This window comes from Equus caballus, chromosome 9 (assembly GCF_041296265.1).
Source record: "Equus caballus isolate H_3958 breed thoroughbred chromosome 9, TB-T2T, whole genome shotgun sequence".
Taxonomy (NCBI): domain Eukaryota; kingdom Metazoa; phylum Chordata; class Mammalia; order Perissodactyla; family Equidae; genus Equus; species Equus caballus.
In genome coordinates, this window is record NC_091692.1 from 60,688,272 (window position 1) to 60,713,916 (window position 25,645).

Genomic DNA, 25,645 nt, shown 5'->3' on the forward strand with positions numbered 1-25,645 from the left:
CTTTTGGTATCATATCTAAGAATCTATTGCCAAATCCAAGGTCGTGAAGATATTTACCTGTTTTATTCTAAGAGTTTTATGGGCTTAGCTCTTATAGTTAGGTTGTTGATCCATTTCGAGGATTTTTGTGTCTGCTTTTTTTGTTTGTTTTTGTATATGGTATGAGGTAAAAGTCCGGTTACATTCTTTTGCTTGTGGATATCCAGTTATTCCAGCACCATTTGTTGAAGAGATTGTTTTTTCACCATTGAATGGTCTTAGCACCTTTGTTGAAAGTCAGGAGACTTCTGAATGTTCAGTATATGCCATGAAATGCCTTTACAGTAGAGAAACAAAACAAAATAATTTCTGATATGTGCCTATCCCTTACAGAGCACAGCATCCAATCAAAAGAGACAGTAATTAATTAACTGTTAGAGTGCAATGTGGAAAGTGCTATGATAGACATAAATACAGGATACTTAGGATTAAAGAAGAAACCCTCAAAATCAGAATAAACGCATTCTTGTGCACATAGGACATCTCATGTTAATAGATGTGACAGACACATGAAGAGAACAATAATCTAAAATCAACATAGGTACAAAATAGAGAATTTAAAGAAAGAAATGAATGATTAACTCTATGGCTGGGTTTTCAGGGAAGGTTTTACAGAGAACGTAGCTTCTGAATTTGTTTCCACAGAGTATGAGTGGCAGGAGAGGGAGCATTTTGAACTAAGAAAGCAATAAATCCAAAGGCTAGGAGTATAAAAAAATTGTGTGTTTTATTCACTTGAATACCCAGCACGTGATATGCTTGGTACATAATAGGTACTTAATAAAGATTTGGGTGAATTAATGTGAGATTGAATGATTAGATGATTAAGTAGAGCTAGCAAATCATGTGTCCAAATGTGTTTCTGGGAGAGATTCGTTCAAATGAAGAGGAGAAATTTGAGACCTTATGTAGCTTAGTTCTGTTGATTAATCTTGACAGAAATATAAACAGAACCTTAATATATTTTTGTTTTTCAATAGGTATTGCAGGTAAAATTCAAAAGATACACAGTGAAGAACAATTTGCTCCCTCCCCTGACCAGTATTAAATGGCAGCCTTTGTAATGGTTTTCATTCATTTTTCCTGGGTACATTACTCAAATTTTGTGTTTAATCATCATGTGTTTCTGTGTATATGCTCGAGCAGGGGGAGCAGGGAAGTTAAGCATAAAGAATCATCAAATTTTATAACTTTAGGTCTTCTTCCAATCCCTTAATTTTTCAGCTGAGGAAATATATCAGGGCTTAGTCAGGCCAGCAGAACCACTGTAAGTATTGTAGTATAAGGGGTTTATTTTAGGAATAAGACCTTATTCAATTATGGAATAAGCTGGGAAGTAAGGATCTAAAGGAGGGAGGTGGTGGATTAGAGAGATGTCACTACCAAATTCTCTTGACCAGGTGACCTGGGTAAAAAATTTGTAGCTTCCTCGGGAATCTGGGAAGCCAGACACGTCCAGCTGGAGGGATCGTAGGAGGCTGGTAGAGAAGTCCATGGGAGGCTGTTGCTCTGTGTCTGAGGGTGAACCTGCAGTTGCTGTTGATCAGCCAGGTGAAGAACTGGTCACAGAGCTGGGAAGAGTGAGGGCAAGCTGGAATCTTCCAGCATCTCTGCATCAGGATTTCACTGAATTTAAACAGCATGACTTTCAGAGAATATTAGCCACTATTTCCCTTCCACCTTCCAAATCTCATGCAAATTTCTCTCTAAACTCTGAACCATCCTTAGCAAGTTGCTATAGAACAAAACCACTACAAAAACTAAGTTTGAGGCGGGTTTTTGGCTTGTCCAATGTGTCTTGAAAATAGACCTAAGAATAGAAGCCTGGTTTGCTTCCTCTTAATCTACTACTTTTTGTTTCTACTCAATGCTCTGAACCCTTGCACTTATGCTAAAGTTCGTTGTTAATTAATACCTTTTTTTCTTTTTCTCTTAGCAATCATTTTTACCACATCTGAGTTTATTTTATAATCAGAAGAAATGAAGTGCTGAGAACTAAAATAACCTGTACTGCTATATGCAGGTTACACTTTCAAATCACTATTGCTGTTTTACATAATGATTAGTGATTTGTGTGTGTGTGCAGGGAAGTGGTGGAAAGTTTATCTTGTAATTTCCTGAAAATGCCAGTACGCTTTAATTCTCCAAGTTAATATTAATATAACTTTCTTGTTTGTAATATTTAAAGATATAACTTGAATGGACTTGAAAACTACACTTGAAAAATAAATAATTTAGTTTTTATCACAGTACTTTTATTTGTCCCTATTACTGTCTATTTTTGATTTCCGTGGGTAATTTATCTTTCAGACTTTATTGTCAAAGAAATAATTACAGCTTATTTGTTTAAATATTTTGATATGACATGTACCAAATTATATATACCACTCTGAGGCCTCCCATATCTTCAGTTACTTTGCGGTCTTCTTATAGCGCATAACATCATAATTGTTATAAATATATCAGTATAGATAATAATGCCCTGATTGATCCAAACCCAACTGACCAAGCCCTAAATAGCCAGGTTACCCTTCTTCAACATTTTATTTTTAACAGAAGGAGCCAAACTAGGTGTTTTTCTTTTTGGTGAAGAAGATCAGCCCTGAGCTAACATCGCTTGCCAATCTTCCTCTTGTTTTCCTTCTTTTTCCCCAAAGCCCCAGTAAATAGTTGTATATTCTAGTTGTAAGTCATACTAGTTCTTCTATGTGGGATGCCGCCACAGATGGCTTGATGAACTGTGCATAGGTCCACGCCCAGGGTCCAAACTGGAGAACCCCAGGCCGCCAAAGTGGAGCGCACTAACAACCACTCGGCCACGGGGCTGGCCCCCAAAGAAGATTATATCAAAATTTACTTAAAAGTATGTATACAATACGTAACTTTTATATATTATCCTGTATAAATCTCTGAGCACTTTGCCTGATACATCAATACCTGTTATCACAGCTTTAAAAATGGAGTAAATTTTCTGACCATCTGTCCCTTGGTGGATTTGTGTATATATTCTCAACATGCAATTTCTGAATGTCCTTTCTCTGAGGAACTTTCAGCAATTCCCCTGGTTTCTCCTCTTCCATGAACTGCATTTTGAAGTTTTTCTTTGGAAAAAGAGCTATTAAGTAGAATTAGATGCAGGAGTTCCAGACTATAGATATAAACAACTGGAAACTGTAACCAAAGCTATTATCCATTGACCATCTCAGTTCAACTGAGTTGATATTTCAATATAGATACGCCCGTAAGACTTTCTTTTAGAGGCTGTAATAAAGGTAGCACCTGTGATCTCCATCACAGATATACCATTAACCATAGTTTGGGTTTGTTTGTTTTTTGGGAGAGATTTTTTGTTTTGAATTTTTTTAAAATAATGAGAATATTTTAACGTTATTTAATTTTGCTGATCTAAATTTGCACTAGCATTTTATTTAAATGTACCTTAAAAATCATCGTTATTTCAAGTTGTAGTTCTTGTAGCATTGTTCATAGATTTATATGTTTTTACAAATTAATTTCTTGGGTAAGTTTAGAACCTTGATAAAAGATTATGTCCTCTATCAAACATTTCCATACCTCTCTGTACTTTCCTTATCATTATACTTGTCCTACCTTAGGATTTTTTGTTTAGTTATTTTTTCTGCAAACTGAGATCCATGCATCCGTCTTTGCCATTGTATTCCCAGCACCCAGCAAAAGGCCTGCCATAATGGTGGACACTCAGTCCATGTTCTCAAAATTTCAGAGTGATAAATTTATGGAAACGATATGACAGTATAGTGTGATATGGGTAACTGGGAGATTTTCTTAATTAGGTCTCAGGTAAGGACTCTTCTAATACTTGAGTGACAAGGAGGAGCTAACCATGCAAATACTCATGGAGTCTTTCTGCCAAGAGGGTTCTGGGCAGAGCAAAGACCCTTGAGTAGGAATAAGTTTAGCACATTTAAGGATCATACCTGGCTGGCAGGAGAGAAATAATAGATGAAGTTTTGGGTAGAGAAGGACTAAATTATGACTGGTCTTATTGGTCAAAGGGAATTTGGATGTCATTTTAATTGCATTAGAAAGTCACTGGATAGTGTTCCTCTTGGGGGAAAAATAGGTTTAAACTTGAAACTAAATATTTGATTTTTAAAGTTACTATAGAATTCAAATTATCCTTATGACTGTCTATCTAAAAATAGGAGGAGTAAATCAAAATAAATAGTCATAGTTAATCAAATTATAATAATTTTCCAAATAGCAGATTGTTTATAATAAATGTTTGTGAATATTACTGTTTTTCCTATTTAGGAATATCCTCTGAAAGGGATTATCTCAGTTGATTACCACAAGTCTTAAGTTTCTTCTGGTCAAGTATCTTCTATCTGAAGCTCAGCTGTAATACCATACCAAGAAAGTCTTCATGTTACATAAGGAATGTTAGGTGCACACACAGACCGTCTAGCACTTTTTATTCTGTCTTTTTGGTGGAATATTTTGGAAACCTTAGCACCATTATTCCTACTTCCAGTTTTTCATAATGTGCAATTTTTAAAGTAGCCTTCTTACACTGCTTTAATATTTCCCACAAAGTCATGCCAAAATGTATGGAAGATGGGCAGAAGAACCTTAGCATATATATGCTGAGCCCAAGAAAAATGACCGCGGCCTTCCGAAACATATATTTTCATAAGTGTGTGTGGCATTTACCTACACCTTCTTGCTTAGTAACAGTTTCAGAGAACTATACCTTTCCTTATTTATAATCTACTCCTCCCAAAGCGTAGCAGAATAGCTTTGTTAACACATATGATTACTTTTCTGTTAGTTCATTAGCACCTTAGGATTTTCAGTGTTTTTTTAATCTTCAAAGAGTGTTTAATAAGTTTCTATGCATTTAATCTTCCATGTTAGGTGATAGGTGCAAATCACTGTACCGTTTCTTTGTTTCTATGGGCAATGTAGAGATACCTTAAATTGTTGTTATTTTAGAGTATATCAGAAAAATATTTCTTCCACAGATCTCCTAACCTCTTATGCCTTAACGTGCTATAGATAATGTTTTTTCTAGCTAATTTTAATATCTTTTATTCATCATAGGTCATCAGCTGTTTCACCAAGATATGTCTAATTGTGGATTTTATTGTATTTATCTGAACCAGGACTTATTGTGCTTGCTGAATCTGTGAATTCCCATATTTCATCAGTTCTGGAGAATTCTGAGCCATGATCTCTTTAATCCTGTCCCTTTTCCTTACTTTCTGTTCTCACATTTTGGAATGCCAATTAAATGTCAGACTTGCCCTTCTGTGTCTCATTTCTTTTAAACTTTCCATTTTAAAATTCACTTCTAGGAATTTTCTCAAATCTGTATTCCAAGTTTACTTATTTTTTATTAAGGTGTATCTAAAATGTTGTTTATCCAACTATTATGCACTTCAATTTTAGTAACTATATTTTTCATTTCTAGAAGTTCTGTGTGTTTTTATTCCAATCTATATGTCTTTAATGGTTTTAAACAAATTTATTATATTGTCCATATGTGGTATTCCCATTATCCAAACTTCTTGGTAATGATTTCTATAATGGAGTTGAACTCTCCTCTTGCTAATAAAGAATTATTTCGGGGGGAGGGTAATATAAAATAATCTGTGCTTAGGAGCTTGTCTTCTGTGGTCTTTGTCCCTGAGAATGCCACAGGGTTATGAAAGGTCTGTTGCAACTTTTATATAAGTCAAAATGGTTATTTCTAGACCATCACAGGTAATATAAATTATAGCTACCAAACACACAAAGGGGGATTTCTCATTATTTTAAATTTTCCAAGGAGATCTCTGTTTTTTGAACTAGCTCCCTTGCCAAGACAGACAAACTTTCTTGTTCTTCCGCTTTGCAGATAGGAAGATGTTTTTCCAGCCGTTTAACGGCCCCAGATCTAGGTAGGCAGCTCATTTCAACATCCTTCTCTATCAGGGGTATAAGGATTAGCTTGCTGTCTCAGTATCTTAAAAATCAATTCCCTTGGTTTACTGAGAGTGGCTAAGACCCTGAAATCATTAATAGTGTCAGTTAATACTTTGAGTTTTACTTCCTTCTTTTGTTATTTTAAACCGTAGACTATTATCTAGTAAAATATTGGCAGAATTTAGTTCTTGTTGTAGCTATTTCTTCAATGTTTATTTTTTCTTTCTTTTGAATTCATCCTTGGAAATATTTGAATCTACAAAAAATTTTAATGGTTTTAACAGTACGTATCATCACCCCAAGTGCTATTCAGAGCTAATACGAAAGAAAAGTTAGCAGTATGTACCAGATAAGTTATAAGTTTATAGTACTGTTGACTTATTAATTTTTTTTTTAATTTCTAAGGTCATAGAGCTTTCACATGTGGTGTTATTGATTTAATTCATCACATAATGGGGAAAGAATATGATATGGATGAGTGCTTTTTTTTCCCCATCAGTGCTTTAGTTAATGTTTTCTTTTATTTGGTTCCCTGCCATCTTTTCCATTTTAAGGTATTTTTAAGACATCATATATTTTAGCACTCCCTATGAGAGCATATGAGATGTTACATGTTTCTCACATTGGTCATTTTATGGAATTTGAGCTATTAGGCTGTAATTATGGTCTCTCTTAGGATCTCAGCCCTTCCTCTGTATTCATAGATTTTAATACTTCTTCCTCTTACCCTCTATTCACCAGATCTCTTAATTCTTTAAAATTGACTTTCTTGAAATCCAATACTTACGTGTCACAGATGATCCAATTTGCTTTTTTGGCAGACACCATGTAAAGCTCTGCTCATTACAAAGTTCAGCAAAAGATATTAGTACTCACTGGACTACTCTGGTAAACAGGGATATAGAAAGTCTTGAGTTTTATCTGGGCTTCTTGATGAGATAACTTATGCCAATTTTCTGATCTCAACTTTATCATTTTAGAATATAAGGGATTAATAGGGACATATTTATAAGGAATATTAAATTAATGGTTCCAAGAAACTTTTGAGGTATAGCTTGCTAGTAAAGCATAGAACCATATTATTTTATAAAATGAAACTAAGAATGTGGATAATAGACTTGAAGATTTGCACTAGCACAAGCTTTGACTTCTCTCTGATGTTTCCCAATTTCATCTTCTACCATGTATGCAATATGTCCTCTGAAATTATTAGCAATTAGCAACTTTGAATGTAGAGTAGAAATATTATGCTAAATAGCTGCTCAAAGGTGAGAATGTATAAAGAAGAATTAAAGTAGAGGCCAAATGCTGCTCTGGTATCAACTTGTCCCGGAGGCCCAATTCTGGAACCTTTGTTCCCACTGGGTAGCCTTAGCCCTGTCCTGAACCTCATTTCCCCATAGGTAATGTGGGGCTAGTAATGATCCTTACTTCACATACAGGGTTTTGTGAAGAAGCATTCAGTATTAAAGTCACAAAAGCCATTTCACTAACTATAAAGACAGTACATTTGTGAACCTAATGAGATTGGAAAAATGTCGATTGTCAAGTAGAAGGTCAGAAATATTAGAGATAGAAAATTAAAAATTATCACAAAATAGTAAAATTATTGTTGGTAACAAAAGAGATACTAAACTATTTACGAGAACAAAAGGAATTAAAAACAGACAAAGTAATTTGTTGGAAGGTCCCTAGGATGCTACTAATATGAAATGGATTAATTACATCTGAATTTCTCAGTGATGTTTTTGCTGTCTTCCAGAAATCTGAAGTTAAGAGCTAAAGTTACGAAATTATGACTGTAAATGTACAAATAGGCACTCTCAAAGTAATAATGTAATTTTGTCATACCTGTTTGTAGTACAAAGATTTGTACAAATTTAATGAAAATTATCCTTGAAAAAAATGAACTGGCTAATAATTTTGTACTTTATATTTTAGCATACGGCGACATCAAGAAAGAAGAGCAATTTTGACTCCCATTTTAACAGATTTTTCTGTCCGAATAACTGGAGCACCTGCCATCACTTTCACCAAAATAATTTCTCCAGAAAATCTGCAGACTGAGGTTAGAATTTAATTTAAGTTTCATTTTGGTCTAAATAATGGAGCACCTTCTCTTTGTATGTTAGGGGTTGTCATAGTTTCGGTGCACAGGTTATCAAGTTAGTTTATTATTAATAAGTTACTATTATAACTAATAATTCAGCACTTTCCAGTATTGTTCAGTTTTTGCTTTTCATGTGATACTGCATTTAATCCTCATAATAATCCTATTAGCTTCTCCTACTATCCTCATTTTATAGATGAGGAAACTGAAACATGAAGAGGCTAACCCAAATAACTTGTCCAAATTTTCACAAGTAGTAAGTACCATGGTAGGGACCCAACTGGTCTGGCTCCAGACGATACACTCCTAACCTCTAAAACCTCTTTATAATGAAAGCAACAATAATACTCACAGTTCTCATGTGGATTACCTTACATAGAGAGTTCTACGTAGATTACCTTATTTAGTCTTCACAACATCATTGTGAGATGGATATCATTAGTAGCCATATTTTATAGTTGAGGAAACTGAGATGAAAAGAGATTAAGTAACTTGACCAATGTTACTGGCCAGTTTCTAGTGGTTCCAGGTTTCAAGTCTGATCACTATGGTATTCTGCCTCCATGCCTGCCTAGAATAGAAATGTAATAATAATGTGGTCCATCATTACTTAAAAATTATTCTTCATGGAAATTTATTATGCTAAAAATCACAAACTTTTTTTATTATTCACAGAGTTATAGGCGGTTGTTATGAAAAGTTCAGAAAAATTAGGTAAAGATTAATGTATTAATCCAATCTGATAAAACTTTACATTCCTTTTCTGAATTTTTAAAAAACAGTGTTTTTGTATTTGTTATCTTATTTGATGTTTATAATAACCCTATAGGGAAAGTTAGGTTAGGCGTGGTATCTTAGATATCCACAAAAGGTGTATAAAAATTGTCTACTAATATCTTACAGTTACTTAGTAACACAATTGGTTTAAAATACACATATATATTCCTTTTCATCGTTACTTGAGGAATAAAATAAGAATTCTACCTATCACGAGTAAGTTCAGGGAACTTGTTGGGGAAAAGTTATTTATCCAAAAAATGAGGATAATCATTTCCAACATGCTGTTCTTTATGGCTTTATTAAAAGCTGCTCTAAGCTTTGTAGTTAGTATTTGGACCAGTCGTAAGTCTCCTTAAATCCATTCCCTTGGATGACGAGGAGAAGGTTTGTTGGACGTTTCAAAGCATTTGAACATTGTCCACATGAGCTTCACGACAAGAGGCAGGACTTCTGCTTATTAAGTGAAGCTTCTGGATTGTTTTTTATCTCTGTTTTGCTTCTCTGAGTGGTTTTCCAACATGAGTGTTCAAGTGACTCAGTTATGCAGAACAGCACCAGTTAAGTAGTGGACATCTACCTAATGCTGCCAAGATTTTAGCAGTTTGAAGAAGTGAAATTAATTAGTCTAGCTATCTTTGGCTTCAGCACTCTAGTTTGTCATAAATCATTTGGAGTATGTCCTCTGGAGAATACTCAGGCCACACCACTTGTGATTGTAATTGCCTGCCTAGAGTTGCCTGTTTCCATCTGTCTGCACAACTAGATTGTAACCTCCTTAAGAGCGTCCTTTAAGGCCAACCTTATTCTTTGTGATATTCCTAGCACTCTAGTGCATGGTACTTAGAAGATGCTCAGTAAATATTTATTAGTTTAAATGAGTGATCAAGATAATGTTAAAGAATTACATCATCCCGTACATATTGAAACAATGATAGTAGTTTGAGATATACAAAAGCCAAATATATATGAAATGGTGAAAAATTCTTACTGTTAATTTGTTGCTCTGTAGCTAGCACATGGCCTGGTGCACAACAGGCCCTCATAAATGTTTATTAAATGAATCCATAAAACTATGTCGAGGGGCTGTGCTCACCATTTCTGCTATTCTCATTAACATATGAACTTGAGTCTCAGGAGAATTCATCGACATAGTAAAGGTCAAATAAGTAAGAATGATAATTATTGTCTAATGGCTATCATGTTTCTTTATCTGTATTCAACCTTTTTTTCCTTTCAGGAGATTTTAGTGTGTGGCCATTCCTTGGAAGTGAATATAACCACAAACCTGGACTTCTTCCTAAGTGTGGCTCAAGTTCAACTCTTACATCAGTTAATAGTAGCAAACATGACTGGACTGGAACCATCAAGCAAGGCCACAGAGGTAACTATTACCTGATTTTGATTAGGCTTGCTGCATTAGTGCCAACTTCACATTCATTATAGGAAAACCATAGTTAAATTAAATGCTTTTTGCTAGTTATTCTACATTTAATTTTGTTCAAAGTATGGTCATAAGTCATTTTGGATTGGTGTTCTTTATTTTTGAAATTTCTTTGGTCTCTTTTCCTATAATTTATCATGCACCTTTGCAAAACTGCTGTAGCCTACCCTCAGAAAAGCCTCTGTTAAAAACATGATTTTATTAGCCTGCTGCAATTTTTAAAGTAATGCAAGAAACCTGGTCTAGCTTTCACTCAGTTACTTAACAGGGATAGGGCCTCTTTTGAAAGTGAACTTTGTAAGAGTACTATGGGGATATCTTCAATAAATAACTTCTAAGGCATTCGTTTCCCATGCTCAGTGAAGAATGGACACAACTGTAAAGTTGAATGACTGCCTAGAATTTTAATTTTAATCCAGTGTTCACTGGAAGCCTGCATTGTAACTACAAAGCATGTCAGCGTGAAACAAAGAAAGCTGCTTGTTAGATGCTTCTCAAGATATGTTTTCTTTGCTTGTTGTTTTCCTACTTCTGTAAACGTATCTGTACTTAGAGTAAACCTTTTATAAAAACTCAAGTAAAGAAACCATTTATCTATGAAAACGACGTTGCTTTTATTTTGTCCTGAGTTATGCAGAAGACTCTAAGTTCTGTTTATTGAGAAGAAAGAGATATTCACTGAGAGCCACTTGATGATAGGCAGTGTGCCAGGTATTTTTATGTAAGTTAACTCATATATCTTCAAGCATGTTATCACAACAGCCCTGTGAAGTAGATATGGGAATTAACACCATTTTACAGATTAGGATCTTTGGGCTCTCAGAGATGGTAAGTGACCTGCCTGAAATCGTATATATATATCTAAAAAATGGTGGATCTGGGATTTTAAGTTTTTCAAGTCAATGCTCTTTCCATTCTGCCACAGTTCATGTGCCATAACTTTTACAATAGTTTCTCAATCTTCTTTATTTTAAAAAAATTATTTAAAAATGATAAAGCTCTTAACTTTCATAAATGAAGATCCTCTAACTAGCTATCTTTTACCATCCATGATTTCTGTTTGCTCAGTATCTTTTTTAAAAGGACTATAGAGGGGCTGGCCCCGTGGCCAAGTGGTGGGTTCGCGCACTCCGCTGCAGGCGGCCCAGTGTTTCGTTGGTTCGAATCCTGGGCGCGGACATGGCACTGCTCATCAGGCCACGCTGAGGCAGCGTCCCGCATGCCACAACTAGAAGGACCCACAACGAAGAACATACAACTATGTACTGGGGGGCTTTGGGGAGAAAAGGGAAAAAAAAATAAAATCTTTAAAAGGACTATAGAGCTATATAGTCTCCAAAATATCATCTTTTTCCCAATATACTTTAGACAATTCATAAGAATACAATTATGTGACATAAAAATAAGCACAGCAAAAAATAATTCCCCATGGCATTTTCGATGAAGTCCTTGGAGTAAGTTGGGTTGGAAACAGTATTTTACATTCCTATATTATTTGTGCCAATTTTATGAATCTCTCACCTCACTGAAATCTAAATCATAGATTTCTGGTGCATTTTAGGAATTTATACAACTTAGCAAATTGATTGTTAACTATTTACCTACCTACTTCTAATGCCTATTAGTAGGAGCTGATTTCAGTAAATAAAGGGACACTCAGAGTTAGATTACTAACAACCCCTACCTGAATGTTGAGTGATCCCTCAGAGTTCCATAAATGAGCTAGGCACTGTTTTTGCTGTTTTAAAAAATGTGTCTGCGACCCTTTGTTTCTTCTTGGAGATGATATTAACAGTATACACAATACGCTGAAAAATGGTTAAGATGGTAAATTTTATTTTATGTGCAATTTACCACAATTTAAAAAAAACAGTACAGATTCTAATGAGGGAGGACAATTTGGCCCTATCCCCAGCCTCAGTGAGGTATGTCTGTGAAAATTTCAGTATTACAAAAAGACCATCAGTGAACTGGAGGAATAATTTTCCATTCATAAATGATTAGCAGAACTTACATCTGATAGTCTAAGAACATAAAGACATTTTAACTGTAGAATATGCTGCTTATAATAAGTCATGATATATTTGGAAATAGCTGGTTACCTTTATTCATTTATTTATTTTTAATTGAAGTATAATTTACATACAATATTATATTAGTTTCAGGTCTACATTACAAAATGATCACCACGATAAGTCTAGTTACTATCTTTCACCAAACAAAGTTGTTATAATATTATTGATTATATTCCTTATGCTGTACATTGCATCCCCATGACTTATTTATTTTATAACTAGAAGTTTGTGCGTCTTAATCCCTTTCACTTGTGGTTATCTTTAAAGCAATCACACTGCTATAATTTTGTTTTAATTCTATTTGAGAATTTAAAGAATAGAAAAATTGAATATGGCTCAGTTATTGGGGAAGTGGAGGAAGGGGTATGTGTTATTTAAAAATGTATATTCTGACATTATGAATAACTACTATTTCATAAGAATGATAATAATGGAAATCCCATTCATCAGGAATCTAGAAAGAACTCTGAATTACAGACCAGTAAATGTCATATCTGTTCTAAGCCTACCATCTGACTTATTGATGGCAGTAGGTATGTAACATATTTCAATAAGAAGACATCATATATATTTATTGCTATCTTTTGAGGGTGTTAGTATTTTTTTAAGAATTTATTTTTTTAGACCAGTTTTAGGTGTACAACAAAATTGAGAGGAGGGTATAGAGATTTCCCAAATACCCTTTGTCCCAACACGTGCATATCTCCCCCGTTATCAACATCACTCACCAGAATGGTACATTTTTTACCAAAGATGAATCTATATTAACACGTCATAATCATCTAAAGTCCATACTTTACCTTGGGGTTCACTTTTGGTGTATATTCTATGGGTTTGGACAAATGTATAATGATATATCCCTCGTAACAATATCATACAAAGTATTTTTACTGTCCTAGAAATCCTCTGTGCTCTGCCTATTCATCTCCCCCTACTCTCCACCCCTGGCAACTAATGATCTTGTTACTGTCTTCTTATTTGTGCCTTTTCCGGAATGTCATACAGTTGGAATCATATAGTATGTAGCCTTTTCCGATTGGTTTCTTTCACTTAGTAATATGCCCTTAATATTTCTCCATAGCTTTTCATGGCTTGATAGCTCATTTCTTTTTAGCACTGAATAACATTCCATTGTCTGGATGTACCAGTTTTTTATCCATTCACATACTGAAGGACATCTTGCTTGCTTCCAAGTTTTGCCAATTATGAATAAAGCTGCTTTAAACATCCATGTGCAGATTTTTGTGTACGTATAAGTTTTCAGTTCCTTTGGGCAAACACCAAGGAGTGTGATTGCTGGATCATATGGTAAGCGTTTGTTTAGTTTTGTAAGAAACTACCAAACTGTCTTCGAAACTGGCTTGTACCGTTTTGCATTCCCACCAGCAATGAATGAGAGTTCCTGTTGCTCCACATCTGCTAGCAATTGGTGTTGTCAGTGTCCAGATTTTAGCCATTCTAATAGATGTGTAATGGTATCTCTTGTTTTAATTTGCATTTCCCTGATGCCATATGATTTGGAGCATCTTTTCACATGCTTATTTGCCTTCAGTATATCTTCTTTGGTGAGGTGCTATAAAGGTCTTTGGCCCATTTTTTTAATCGGGTTGTTTGTTTCCTTATGGTTGAGTCTTAAGAGTTCTTTGTATATTTTGGACAGACAACATTCCTTTATCAAATGTGTCTTTTGCAAATATTTTCTCCCAGTCTTGTCTTCTAATTCTCTTGATACGTCTTTCGCAGAAGTTTTTAATTTCAGTAGTGAAGTCCAGTTTATCAGTTATTTCTTTCATTGATCATGTCTTTGGTGTTGTATCTGAAAAGGCATCATCATATCAGATTATCTAGGTTTTGTCCTATGTTATCTTCTCAGAGTTTTATAGCTTTGTGTTTTACATTTAAGTCAATGGTCCATTTTGAGTTCATTTTGGTGAAGGGGGTAAAGTCTATGTGTAGATACATTTTTTTTTGCATGTGGGTATCCAGTTGTTCCAGCACCATTTGTTGAAGAGACTGTCTTTTGCTTCATTCTATTCCCTTTGCTCCTTTGTCAAAGATAGTTGACTGTATTTATGCGGGTCTATTTCTGGGCTCTCTGTTGTGTTCCATTTATCTATTTCTCTGTTCTGTCTCCAGTACCACACTGTCTTGATTACTATAGCATTATAGTAACTCCAGAAATCTGGTAATGTCAGTCCTCCAGCTTCGTTCTTCTCCTTCAATGTTGTATAGGCTATCCTGGGTCTTTTGCCACTTCCTATAAACTTTAGATTTCATTTGGCAATATCCATTAAATAATATCCTGGGATTTTGATTGGGATTGAATTGAATCCACAGATCAAATTGGAAAGAAGTGACGTCTTAACAATATTGTGTCTTCCTGTCCCTAAACATAGAATAGCTTTCCATTTATTTAGTTCTTCTTTGAGTCTATTCATCAGAATTTTGTAGTTTTCCTTACGTAGATCTTGTACATATTTTGTTAGATTTATGTATTTCTTTTTTTGGTGTGCTAATGTAAATGGTATTGTGTTTTTAATTTCAAATTCAACTCCTTCATTGTTGGTATATAGGAAAGCAATTGACTTTTGTATATTAACTTTATATCCTGCAACCTTGCTATAATTTCTTATTCATTCCAGGAGTTTTTATGTCGATTCTTTCAGATTTTCTATGTAGGCAGTCATGTCATCTGTGAACAAAGATAGTTTCATGTCTTCGTTCTCAATATGTATACTTTTATTTCCTTTGCTTGACTTACTGTATCAGCAAGGACTTTCAGTATGTTGTTAAAAACTAGTGGTGGGAGAGGACATCCTTGCCTTCTACCTGATTTTAGTGGGGCAGCTTTGAGTTTTTCGCTGTAGATTTTTTGTAGATGATGTTTATCAAGCTGAGTAAGTTCCCCTCTATTCCTGGTTTACTGAGGGTTATTTTCATGAATGGGTTTGGATTTTGTCAAATGCTTTTTCTGCATCTATTGATAAGACCATGTAATTTTTCTCTTTTAGTCTCTTGATGTGATGGTTACTTTAATTGATATTTGAATGTTAAATCAGCCTTGCATGCATGGAATAAATCCCACTTGGTAGTGGTGTATAATTCTTTTTATACATTTTGGATTATATTTACTAGTATTTTGTTAAATATTTTTCATTTATGTTCATGAAGGATATTTGTCTGTAGTTTCCTTTTCTTTTTTTTAATTTGTTTTTATTTTTCATTGTGGTAACATTTGTTTATAACATTGTTTAAATTTCAGGAGTACATCATTATATTTCGATTTCTGTCTAGATTACATCATGTTTACCACCCAAAGACTAATTACAATCGATCATCAAACTCATGTGCCTAATCAGGCCTTTCACTTCCTCCCCCTCCTTCCCCTCTGGTAACTACCAATCCAATCTCGCTCTTTATGTGATTGTTTGTACTTGTTTTAATCTTCTACTTATGAATGAGATCACACGGTATTTGACTTTCTCCCTCTGACTTGTGTCGCTTAGCATAATACTCTGGAGGTCCATCCATGTTGTCACAAGTGGCTGGATTTCCTCATTTCTTATGGCTAATATTCCATTGTATTATATATACCACATCTTCTTTATCCATTAGTCCCCTGATGGGCATCTAGGTTGCTTCCAAGTCTTGGCTATTGTGAATAATGCTGTGATGAACATAAGGATGCATGTATCTTTACAGATTCGTATTTTCATGTTCTTTGGATACATAACCAGCAGTGGAATAGCTGGATCGTATAGTAGTTCTATTCTTAAATTTTTGAGAATAGTGTTTTCCATAGTGGCTGCACCAATTTGCACTCCCACCAGCAGTGCCTGAGAGTTCCCTTCTCTCCACATCCTCTCCAACACTTGTTTCCTGTCTTGGTAATTGTAGGCATTCTGATGGGAGTGAGGTGATACCTCATTGTAGTTTTGATTTGCATTTCCCTGATAGTCGATGATGTTGAATATCTCTTCATGTGCCTGTTGGCCATCTGTATATCTTCTTTGGAGAAATGTCTGTTCAGATCTTTTGCCCATTTTTTAATTGGGTTGTTAGTTTTTTTGTTGTTGTTGAGATATATGAGTTCTTTGTATATTTTGGATATTAACCACTTATAAGATATATGGTTTCTTCTAAAAGGTTCATGGTTTCAGGTCTTACATTCAAGTATTTAATGCATTTTGAGTTAATTTGTGTATATGGTGTAAGATAATGGTCTACTTTCATTCTTTTGTACGTGGTGTCCAGTTTTCCCAACACCATTTATCGAAGGGATCTTCCTTTCTCCATTGTATGTTCTTGGCTCCCTTGTCAAAAATTAGCTGTCCATAGATCTGTGGGTTTGTTTCTGGGCTTTCGATTCTGTTCCATTGATCTGTGTGTCTGTTTTTGTGCCAGTACCATGGTGTTTTGGTTACTGTGGCTTTGTAGTATATTTTGAAATCACGGAGTGTGATACCTCCAGCTTTGTTCTTTAGGATTCCTTTGGCTATTTGGGCTCTTTTGTTGTTCTATATAAATTTTGGGATTCTTTGTTCTGTTTCTGTGAAAAATGTTGTTGGAACTTTGATAGGGATTGCATTGAATCTATAGATTGCTTTAGGAAGTATGGACATTATAACTATGTTAGTTTGTCCAATCCAAGAGCACAGAATCTCTTTCCATTTCTTTGTGTCTTCTTCAATTTCCTTCAACAATGTTTTAGAGTTTTCAGTGTACAAAACTTTTACCTCTTTGGTTAAGTTTATTCATAGCTATTTTAATCTTTTTGTTACAATTGTAAATGAGATTGTATTCTTAATTTCTCTTTCTGCTACTTCATTGCTAGTGTACAGAAACACAACTGATTTTTGTATGTTGATTTGGTATCCTGCAACTTTACCATATTCATTTATTATTTCTAAAAGTTTTTTAGTGGATTCTTTAGGGTTTTCTATATGTAAAATCCTGTCTTGTGCAAATAGTAACAGGTTCCCTTCTTCCTTTCCAATTTGGATCTCTTTTATTTCTTTTTCTTGCCCAATTGCTTTGGCTAAGCCTTCCAATACTGTGTTAAATAAGAGTGGTGAAAGTGGGCATCCTTGTCTGGTCCTGTTCTTAGCAGGATAGCTTTCAGTTTTTCTCCATTGAGAATGATATTAGCTGTGGGTTTTTCATATATGGCCTTTATTATGTTAAGGTACATTCCTTCCATGCCCATTTTATTCAGACTTTTTATCATAAATGGATGCTTTGTCTTGTCAAATATTTTCTCTGCATCTATTGAGATGATCATATGATTTTTATTCTTCATTTTGTTAATGTGATGTATCACATTGATTGATTCATGGATGTTGAACCATCCCTGCATCCCTTTAATAAATCCCACTTGATCATGGTGTATAATATTTTTAATGTATTAGTGTATTCGATTTGCTGGTATTTTGTTGAAGATTTTTGCATCGTTGTTCATCAGTGATATTTGCCTGTAATTTTCTTTTGTGTGTGTTGTCCTTGTCTGGTTTTGCTATCAGGGTAATGGTAGCTTAGTAGACTGAATTTAGCAAGCCTCCCCTCCTCTTCAATTTTTGGAACAGTTTGAGAAGGATAGGTATTAAGTCTTCTTTGAAAGTTTGGTGGAATTCACCAGGCAAGCAGTCTGTTCCTGGACTTTTATTTTGAGGGAGGTTTTTGATTACTGTTTTGATCTCCTTACCGTTGATTGGTCTATTCACATTCTCTATTTCTTCTTGATTCACTTTCAGAAGGTTGTATGTTTCTAAGGATTTATCCATTTCCTCTAGATTGTTCAATTTGTTGATGTATAACATTTTTTAGTATTCTCTTAAAATCTTTTGTATTTCTGAGGTGTCCATTGTAATTTCTCCTCTTTCATTTCTGATTTTATTTATTTGAGCCTCCTCTCTTTTCTTTCCTGGTGAGTCTAGCTAAAGGTTTGTCAGTGTTGTTTATCTTTTCAAAGAACCAGCTCTTGGTTTCATTGATATTTTTCTATTGTTTTATTTGTCTCTGTTTGATTTATTTTTGCTCCGATTTTGTTATTTCCTTCCTTCTACTGATTTTGGGCTTTGTTTGTTCTTTCTCCAGTTTCTTTAGGTGCACTGTTAGATTGTTTACTTGAGGTTTTTCTTGTTTGTTGGAGGTAGGCCTGTATTGCTATAAACTTCCCTCTTAGAACCCCTTTTGCTGTATCTCACAGATTTTGGCATGTCATATTTTCATTTTCATTTGTCTCCAGGTGTTTTTTGATTTCTCCTTTGATTTCTTTGTTGACCCAATCATTCGGTAGCATTTTGTTTAATCTCTACATATTTGTGGCTTTTCTGGTTTTCTTTCTGTAGTTGATTTCTAGTTTCATATCATTGTGGTCACAAAAGAAGCTTGGTATTATTTCAATCTCCTTAAATTTATTGAGACTTGTTTTGTGTCCTAATATGTAATCAGTCCTGGAGAATGTTCCATGTGCATTTGAAAAGAATGTGTATTCTGCAGTTTTTGGATGGAATGTTGTGTGTATATCTATGTAGTTTCCTCTTCTTGTAATGTGTTTCTCCAGTTTTCATGTTAGAGTAATGCTGGCTTCATAAAATGAGTTAGGAAGTATTCCCTCTGCTTCTATCCTCTGAAAGAGATTGTAGAGAATTGTTATAATTTCTTCCTTAAATGTTTGCTAGAATTCACCAGTGAACCTTCTTAGGGCTGACGCTTTCTGTTTTGGCAGGTTATTGATTCATTCAATTTCTTTAATAGATATAGCCCTATTTAGATCCCATATTTCTTCTTGTGTGAGTTTTGTCAGATTGTGTCTTTCAAGGAATTGGGTCCCTTTCCTTGAAATGCTTATCAAAATTGTGGGAATACACTTGTTCATAATATTTATTATCCTTTTAATTTCCATAGGATCTGTAGTAATGTCCTCTCTTTCATTTTTGATATTAGTAATTTGATTTCTTCTTTTTTTTTTTTTTTAGTTAACCCAGTTAGAGGCATATCAGTATTATTGATCTTTTGTTGTTGTTGTTGTTGAGTTAGATTGGCCCTGAGCTAACCTATGGTGTCAGTCTTCCTCTTTTTGCTTGAGTAAGATTATCCCTGAGCTAACATCTGTGCCAGTCTTCCTCCATTCTGCATGTGGGATGCTACCACAGCGTGGCTTGATTAGTGCTGTGTAGGTCCATGCCCAGGATCCAAACCCACGATCCTGGGCCTCCAAAGCAGACCACACAAACTTAGTAACTATGCCAACAGGCCAGACCTTATTATTGATTCTTTTAAGGAATCAGCTTTTGTTTTCATTGATTTTCTGTTTTCAGTTTCAATGATTCTCCTCTAATTCTTAGTAGTTCTTTTCTTCTGCTTCCTTTGGATGGTGTCAATATTTTCATACTATCTTTGACAAGGGTTTCATTTGAAAGGTTAATTTTAAAAATTATTCCGGAATGCGATAGGGGGATTTTTGTTAGTACAGGAAACATGTCTACACCATAAGCAAAGGGGAAGGAAGATGGGCAGATCTTTGGAAATGAAAGTGAAAACAATGGAACAAACTAAGGACTATTACTAGACCCATTTAATATTAATTTTAATTATATGGACAACTAACACATAATGAAACTTTCAAGTGCATAGCTAGAATACAAGCACTTCAGGTAACAAAATGACCAGCTGGTGGTTTAGGCACATTGCCTCCCATGTTGATTATAAGTTTCCCAATATTTTTGCTCAGATAAATGTACTCTAGATGGGATAAAGACACTGGATCAAGCAGCATTTATTCGTATTCTTTGATTTTCAGTGTCTCCAAGTACTATGTCTTCTGTGATTGCTGGCTCCCAGAATATTCAGTTCCCCCTTTTACATTAACCTTTTCTTGTTTCTCTATACATATTCTGTTTCTCTATACATGATATGTATAGAGAAAGTAAATAAGAGAAATACACATTTAATAATCAAAAAGCCAAAATGCGTTCCGTATTACAAAGTACATTTCTTTCCATATTCCGTTTTGTAGTTCATGTCTCTATTACAACATCTGGCTCTATAGTTTGAGTACAACAGGAATGTCATTTGGATTTCTTACATCTTAGTTCCCTGTCATTTACATGAGGTGGGAGTCACCCTCCTAGATAACTTCATACTCAAATCCAAATGTACAATTCTAACTTCTCTCCAAAAATAGAGTTCCACTACTCATCCTTGATTTCTTTCCCAGTGTTGAGCAGGGCTGTGGTGATTGACACAGTTGGTTTATTCTTTAGAAGATTCTTTACCTTCTTACAAGATGGTCTTGGTTCCATAAAGCCCAATTATATGAAAGTAGTTATTCATAATATAATCATAACGTTCATGCAATAAGAATTAACAAGAGAGATAGTTTAGTTACATGTACTAATAAATGTCAGGAAACTTTTGAAAGAGAATGTGAATAAATAAAGAGTTAAGGAGTTTTAATTTGTGTAAGTTTGTTTATGGGGTAATCATGCAAGCCACTTTTATATGATAAGAAAAGAAAACTAAAAATCATTGTAAGTTGTCCTACAGCTATTGGTATGCAGAACATTATAAGGAATTGTTCAAAAACAAAACAAGCAAGAAATCCTACCTTTGTATCATTTTATTTCAGTTGCAGTCACACAAAAAAATACAATATAAAGAATGATAATTTGTGTAAAATTTTTAAAGTATGAGTGATTTAAACTGAGAATATTAAAGGTGAGCAATTTGTCTGAAATCTGTAAAATCATAAACAATATAGATAACATACTAAAACTAGCCTGTTAACTTGAAATGGTTAATTTGTTTTTTATAATGTAATGTTATCTTTATCAAAGTAATACATGAATTTTAACAACCAAATGTTGCTAATGTTGTTCAACTAAATATATCAAAATAGTATCAGTCCTCTAATACTCCCGCCTAATTCTACCCAGCCATTGCTGCTTCTGGGAGTTAACGCCATACTTCTGAGTGAAATGAATAGACTACTCTCTCTTGATTTATTTATTTTATTATTACCTATTAACTTGATATTTATTGTAGATGAGGATTCCATCTCTTTTACACTTCCCTTCCACTCATTCATGTGTCATTTTTTTTTTCTTTTTGGGGGGCAGAAAGATTGGCCCTGAGCTAACATCTGTTGCCAGTCTTCCTCTTTTTGCTTGAGGAAGATTGTCCCTGAGCTAACATCCATGCCAGTCTTCCTCTATTTTGTATGTGGGACATCACTACAGCATGGCTTGGTGAGCAGTGTGTAGATCCACACCTGTGATGCGAACCCACGAACCTCTGGGTGCCAAAGTGGAGCATGCGAACTTAACCACTACCACCAGGCCAGCTCCTTGTATCATATTTTTTAAGTCAATATAAATTGTTTTCATTATAAAGACTGTGTAAATATTGTTCATTGCTTAGTCAGGTAATATGTGATTATATTTCCTGTCTTTTATACTCTTGCTTTTCCTGAAGTTAATCATTGCCACATTCTTTATTTGCTCAGTTTCTTTTTAATCTCTACTGCTTCTCTCTTTCTCTCTACCTCATTTTCAATGCCTACCAATGACTCTACATAATACCCAGCAATTTAATTTTTCACACTTTGAAACTTATAAAATAATGTCAACTCTATTTTTCACCTCGGAACCGTTTTTCCTCATATCTTCTTTTAGCCTTCTCTAGTCTCGACTGATGGGTAGGTTTCTAGACCTGTTGCACACTTGACACAAAAGAGCCAGATGAAAGAATATTGTGATTTTTGAGGTTAATGTAAAGAGTGTTGGAGAAATTAGAGGATATCAAGTTAAGTAGTGTTTTTTAATCAATATAAATTCGTAAAATTTTCAATATCTTTGTCCTACCATTCTAAAATACTAAGGATTTTGAGTTCCTATATAGAAATAGTATAAGAGTATAGGAAAATGTTGTAATAGTGTTTATTATACATGACTATTATAGTGTGCTTGGGTGTTTTTACAGTTTGCTATGAAATAGAATAGAATATGTTGTATTTTATTGCTATGAACTGTGATTGAGTGTGTGCCCTATGGAGCAGTGGTGGAGGTTGCTTTTTTTGGTGATATTATTATTTTTTAGCTTGGAAATAATCTCCTTTGGAATTGTGCTTCATTTTAGGAATGGAAATTCTTGTTTTTAGTTGATGGTGAAAAATTCTTGCAGGGCATATGTGACTAACCTAAGGATTGCTACAAATAATTGGAACTAGGAACTTGAGAGTAAAGAAGAGGGGAAGGGACTTTAAGTCATGGTGTAGTAGAGATGTTTTTTGGAGAGATGAGGAAAGTAGGCAAAGTATACCCTGAGAACACATATGAGTGGGAATAAAGTTTGAAAGCAGGAAATGAAACTGGTATGGGAGAGGGATGCTGATGTTCTGGTCTATCTCAATGCTTTCTATCTTGAGGTAGGCATGAATAGGAGAGGCTGTATCAGAGGTTACATATTTCTATATTTATAAAAGGAGTTGGGAATTTTGGACAATGTGCATGTGGTGACTTTCCATCGGTGTTGCTATGCTGGGTATTTGTTTCCCTTCAGTGACACATGGATCAACTACATGTAACCAGGCAATAAACACAGGCTCCAATAAAATATAGATTCAAGCAGAGTCTTAAGTGGACGAGAGTCTGTGAGGAAATACCTTGAAGTAAAATCTAGACCTGGAAAAGATGTTAAGTATTTTACCATTTATCCTCTCGAAGAGAAAGACTTCTTAGGTACATTGAACTGTCATACCTGTCTGAGTTTTCATTAGGCCTTGTAAATGTTAAAAATAGTATTATTTTCTCCTGATAAACAAGCTTATGCTTAGAGAGAAACATGTAATAGTTGCCTCAAGATAGATGCTAAACATCAAGAAAACAATAAAAAATTTAATTTTCCAGTCTTGCCGATGTTTATCTCATATAGATTTCTTGACCAGAAATCCAGTGAATGCATTAAGGCACTATTCAACTGTCTTTCCTACTCTTACTCAGCAGTTTTCACTGAGGGCTTACTATATACCAGATATACTGGCTACAGACTGACAGAGGTATGAAAAATAGATTCACTGTGATCCTGCCCTCTAGAATTTTATAATCTGGGTGAGAAGTAAAACCTAGACAAATGAATTTATAACTAAGAACTCTGAGCAGTAAATGAAAAGTGTTAAATATGCTCTGTGGAAAATTAGTGCTATACAAACTATTTAGAATAGGAGGAAAAGACTGTAGGCCAGGTGGTCAGAGATCTAGCTTCACAGACAAGTTGGAATTGAATAGGCAGAGAAGAGTGACCTATTTATTTACTCAGTTAAATACTGAACCCTTCTTATGTGTCAAACACTATTACGGATACTAGGGTGACAGAATTAAACAAGAGAGATGAAGTTTCTGCTTTCGTGCTCTAGTGCTCATATGTTTGATGAGGAAGATAGGCAATAATAAACAAATAATTGGAGCTAGATCAGTATGTACACACACACACACACTATATATATATATACACACAACTAGTGGTGTACATCAGTTATGTTCACTTTCCATTAGCCTGAAGTTAGTCATGTGGTCAACCCTACCTGCAAGGGAGGCTGAGAAGTGTACTCTTTCTAATACATGGCTATGTGCCCCACTAAAAATTATTTTACTATGAAAGAAGGGGATAATGAATATTGAGTTACAACTGACAGCCTCAACTACAGAGACTTCAGGGTTACCTGGTAGCCAAAGCTAGGATATTCCTCAGAAAGCAGCTTTGGCTCTCTCTTCAATACTTTGAACATGTCCTCAATTAGAACCTAAAGTTCTGTACCGTATAATATGGCAGAAATAATGTTAGCTTTGTAAATTGTTCAGTGCTGCTATCAGGACAAATATTGTCGTTGCCCCGTGTTCTAACCCTTTTCATCTGATAATAGAACTGCCCTTCCTTTGGCTAAACAACATTCTCCTATTCTATGTGGTTTCGATGGGGATTCCTATTACAGGGTAGTCATGAGACACAGGCCTGTCCAGTCATTGTACTCCATCCCCCGACCCAGTTATTGGTTCAGATATGGACACACTACTTAGGCAAGGAGTATTTCATGTGAAGACACTGAGAAGAATAAACTCTCTTTCCTGTGGATCATTAAGTTTAGATATTGTCATACTGAAGCTTTCTGTGACTATACCCCACTCTTCTCCTTCACCACTATCACATAAAGAAAACCAGTCTGTGTTAAAAAAGAGAAAGAGTTGAACTCACAGAAATAATCAAAGCTGAAAGATGGAGAGTCTGACATCATCCAATTCCCTTGACACAGTTCTAGTCAATGAGATATAAAGAGGTGTTTCTACAAATTTCTGGGAAAGTCTTCACTATCTTCCTTTTCCTTCTTGGAATAACAATTATGGAAGTGACTGGCCACTTGCAACCATGTGATGACAAACATGAAGACAAAAGCCGCATACTTAGGATAGCAAAGTGGATAGATAAAATGATCTTGTGATGTGAGTGACATCATGGAGCCGCTGCAACCAGCCCTGGAATTTAGGTTATATGAGGAAAATAAGCAAATTGTTAAGCCATTAATATTTGGCTTTCTATTACATAAGGCCAAACACAATCCTCATTGATATGGGCACGTAGAGTATTCTAAAATGAAAGTGATAAAACCTAGGAAAAGTGCTATATGCACAATAGAATTTGATTCTGAATAAATGCATGCAGTGTGAATTAATAAATGGATTCCTTAAGTCATAGAAATTCCCATTTCTGTTCAAGAAATAGAAAAGATGTATGCAACATATACTTCAAAAAATTTGGAAGAAATTGATGATTAACTGTATGTTTGATGGAGACAGGTTGGGTGCATACTATACATGGCTTTGAATACTAGTATGAAATGTTTTGTTTAAGTAGGTAGGCAATGGAGAGGAGTTGAAGTTAATTGAACTAAAGCATGACTTAGGTGTGCTTTGAAGCTCAGATCCATTTTAGACTGAACCTCTCAGTTTTACTCACACGTTGGTAGTAGGTATATGATATTCAAACATAAAAATCATAGTTACATTTTCCTCTACTCTAATAGAATATATTGTATTCTAATATAGTATCAGATTATCTGTTAGGATTTGAAATATCTGTAGCGTGTAATATAACCCATTGTTTCCAGAAGCTACAATCCTACTTAAAAAAAAAAAAAAAAAAAAAAACCAATGACACACTTTTAAAATTGACTAAATAGAAGTGTGAGAGGGCTAAGTTTGC

The 25,645-nt window shown here is 34.7% G+C and overlaps 1 protein-coding gene across 18 annotated transcripts in view; it reads left to right on the forward strand.

Moving 5' to 3' along the window:
* VPS13B (vacuolar protein sorting 13 homolog B) overlaps positions 1–25,645 on the forward strand; it is a 777,539-nt gene that overhangs the window by 502,509 nt on the left and 249,385 nt on the right. For all 18 annotated transcript variants that reach the window (XR_011421645.1, XR_011421647.1, XR_011421646.1 and 15 more), the window contains 2 exons: positions 7,927–8,053; positions 10,113–10,256. Coding sequence is in view for 14 of the 18 variants with exons in the window: in XM_005613228.4 (XP_005613285.2) it covers positions 7,927–8,053; positions 10,113–10,256 (271 nt within the window). In the remaining 4 variants the exon portion in view is untranslated. The remainder of the gene's footprint in view (positions 1–7,926; positions 8,054–10,112; positions 10,257–25,645) is intronic.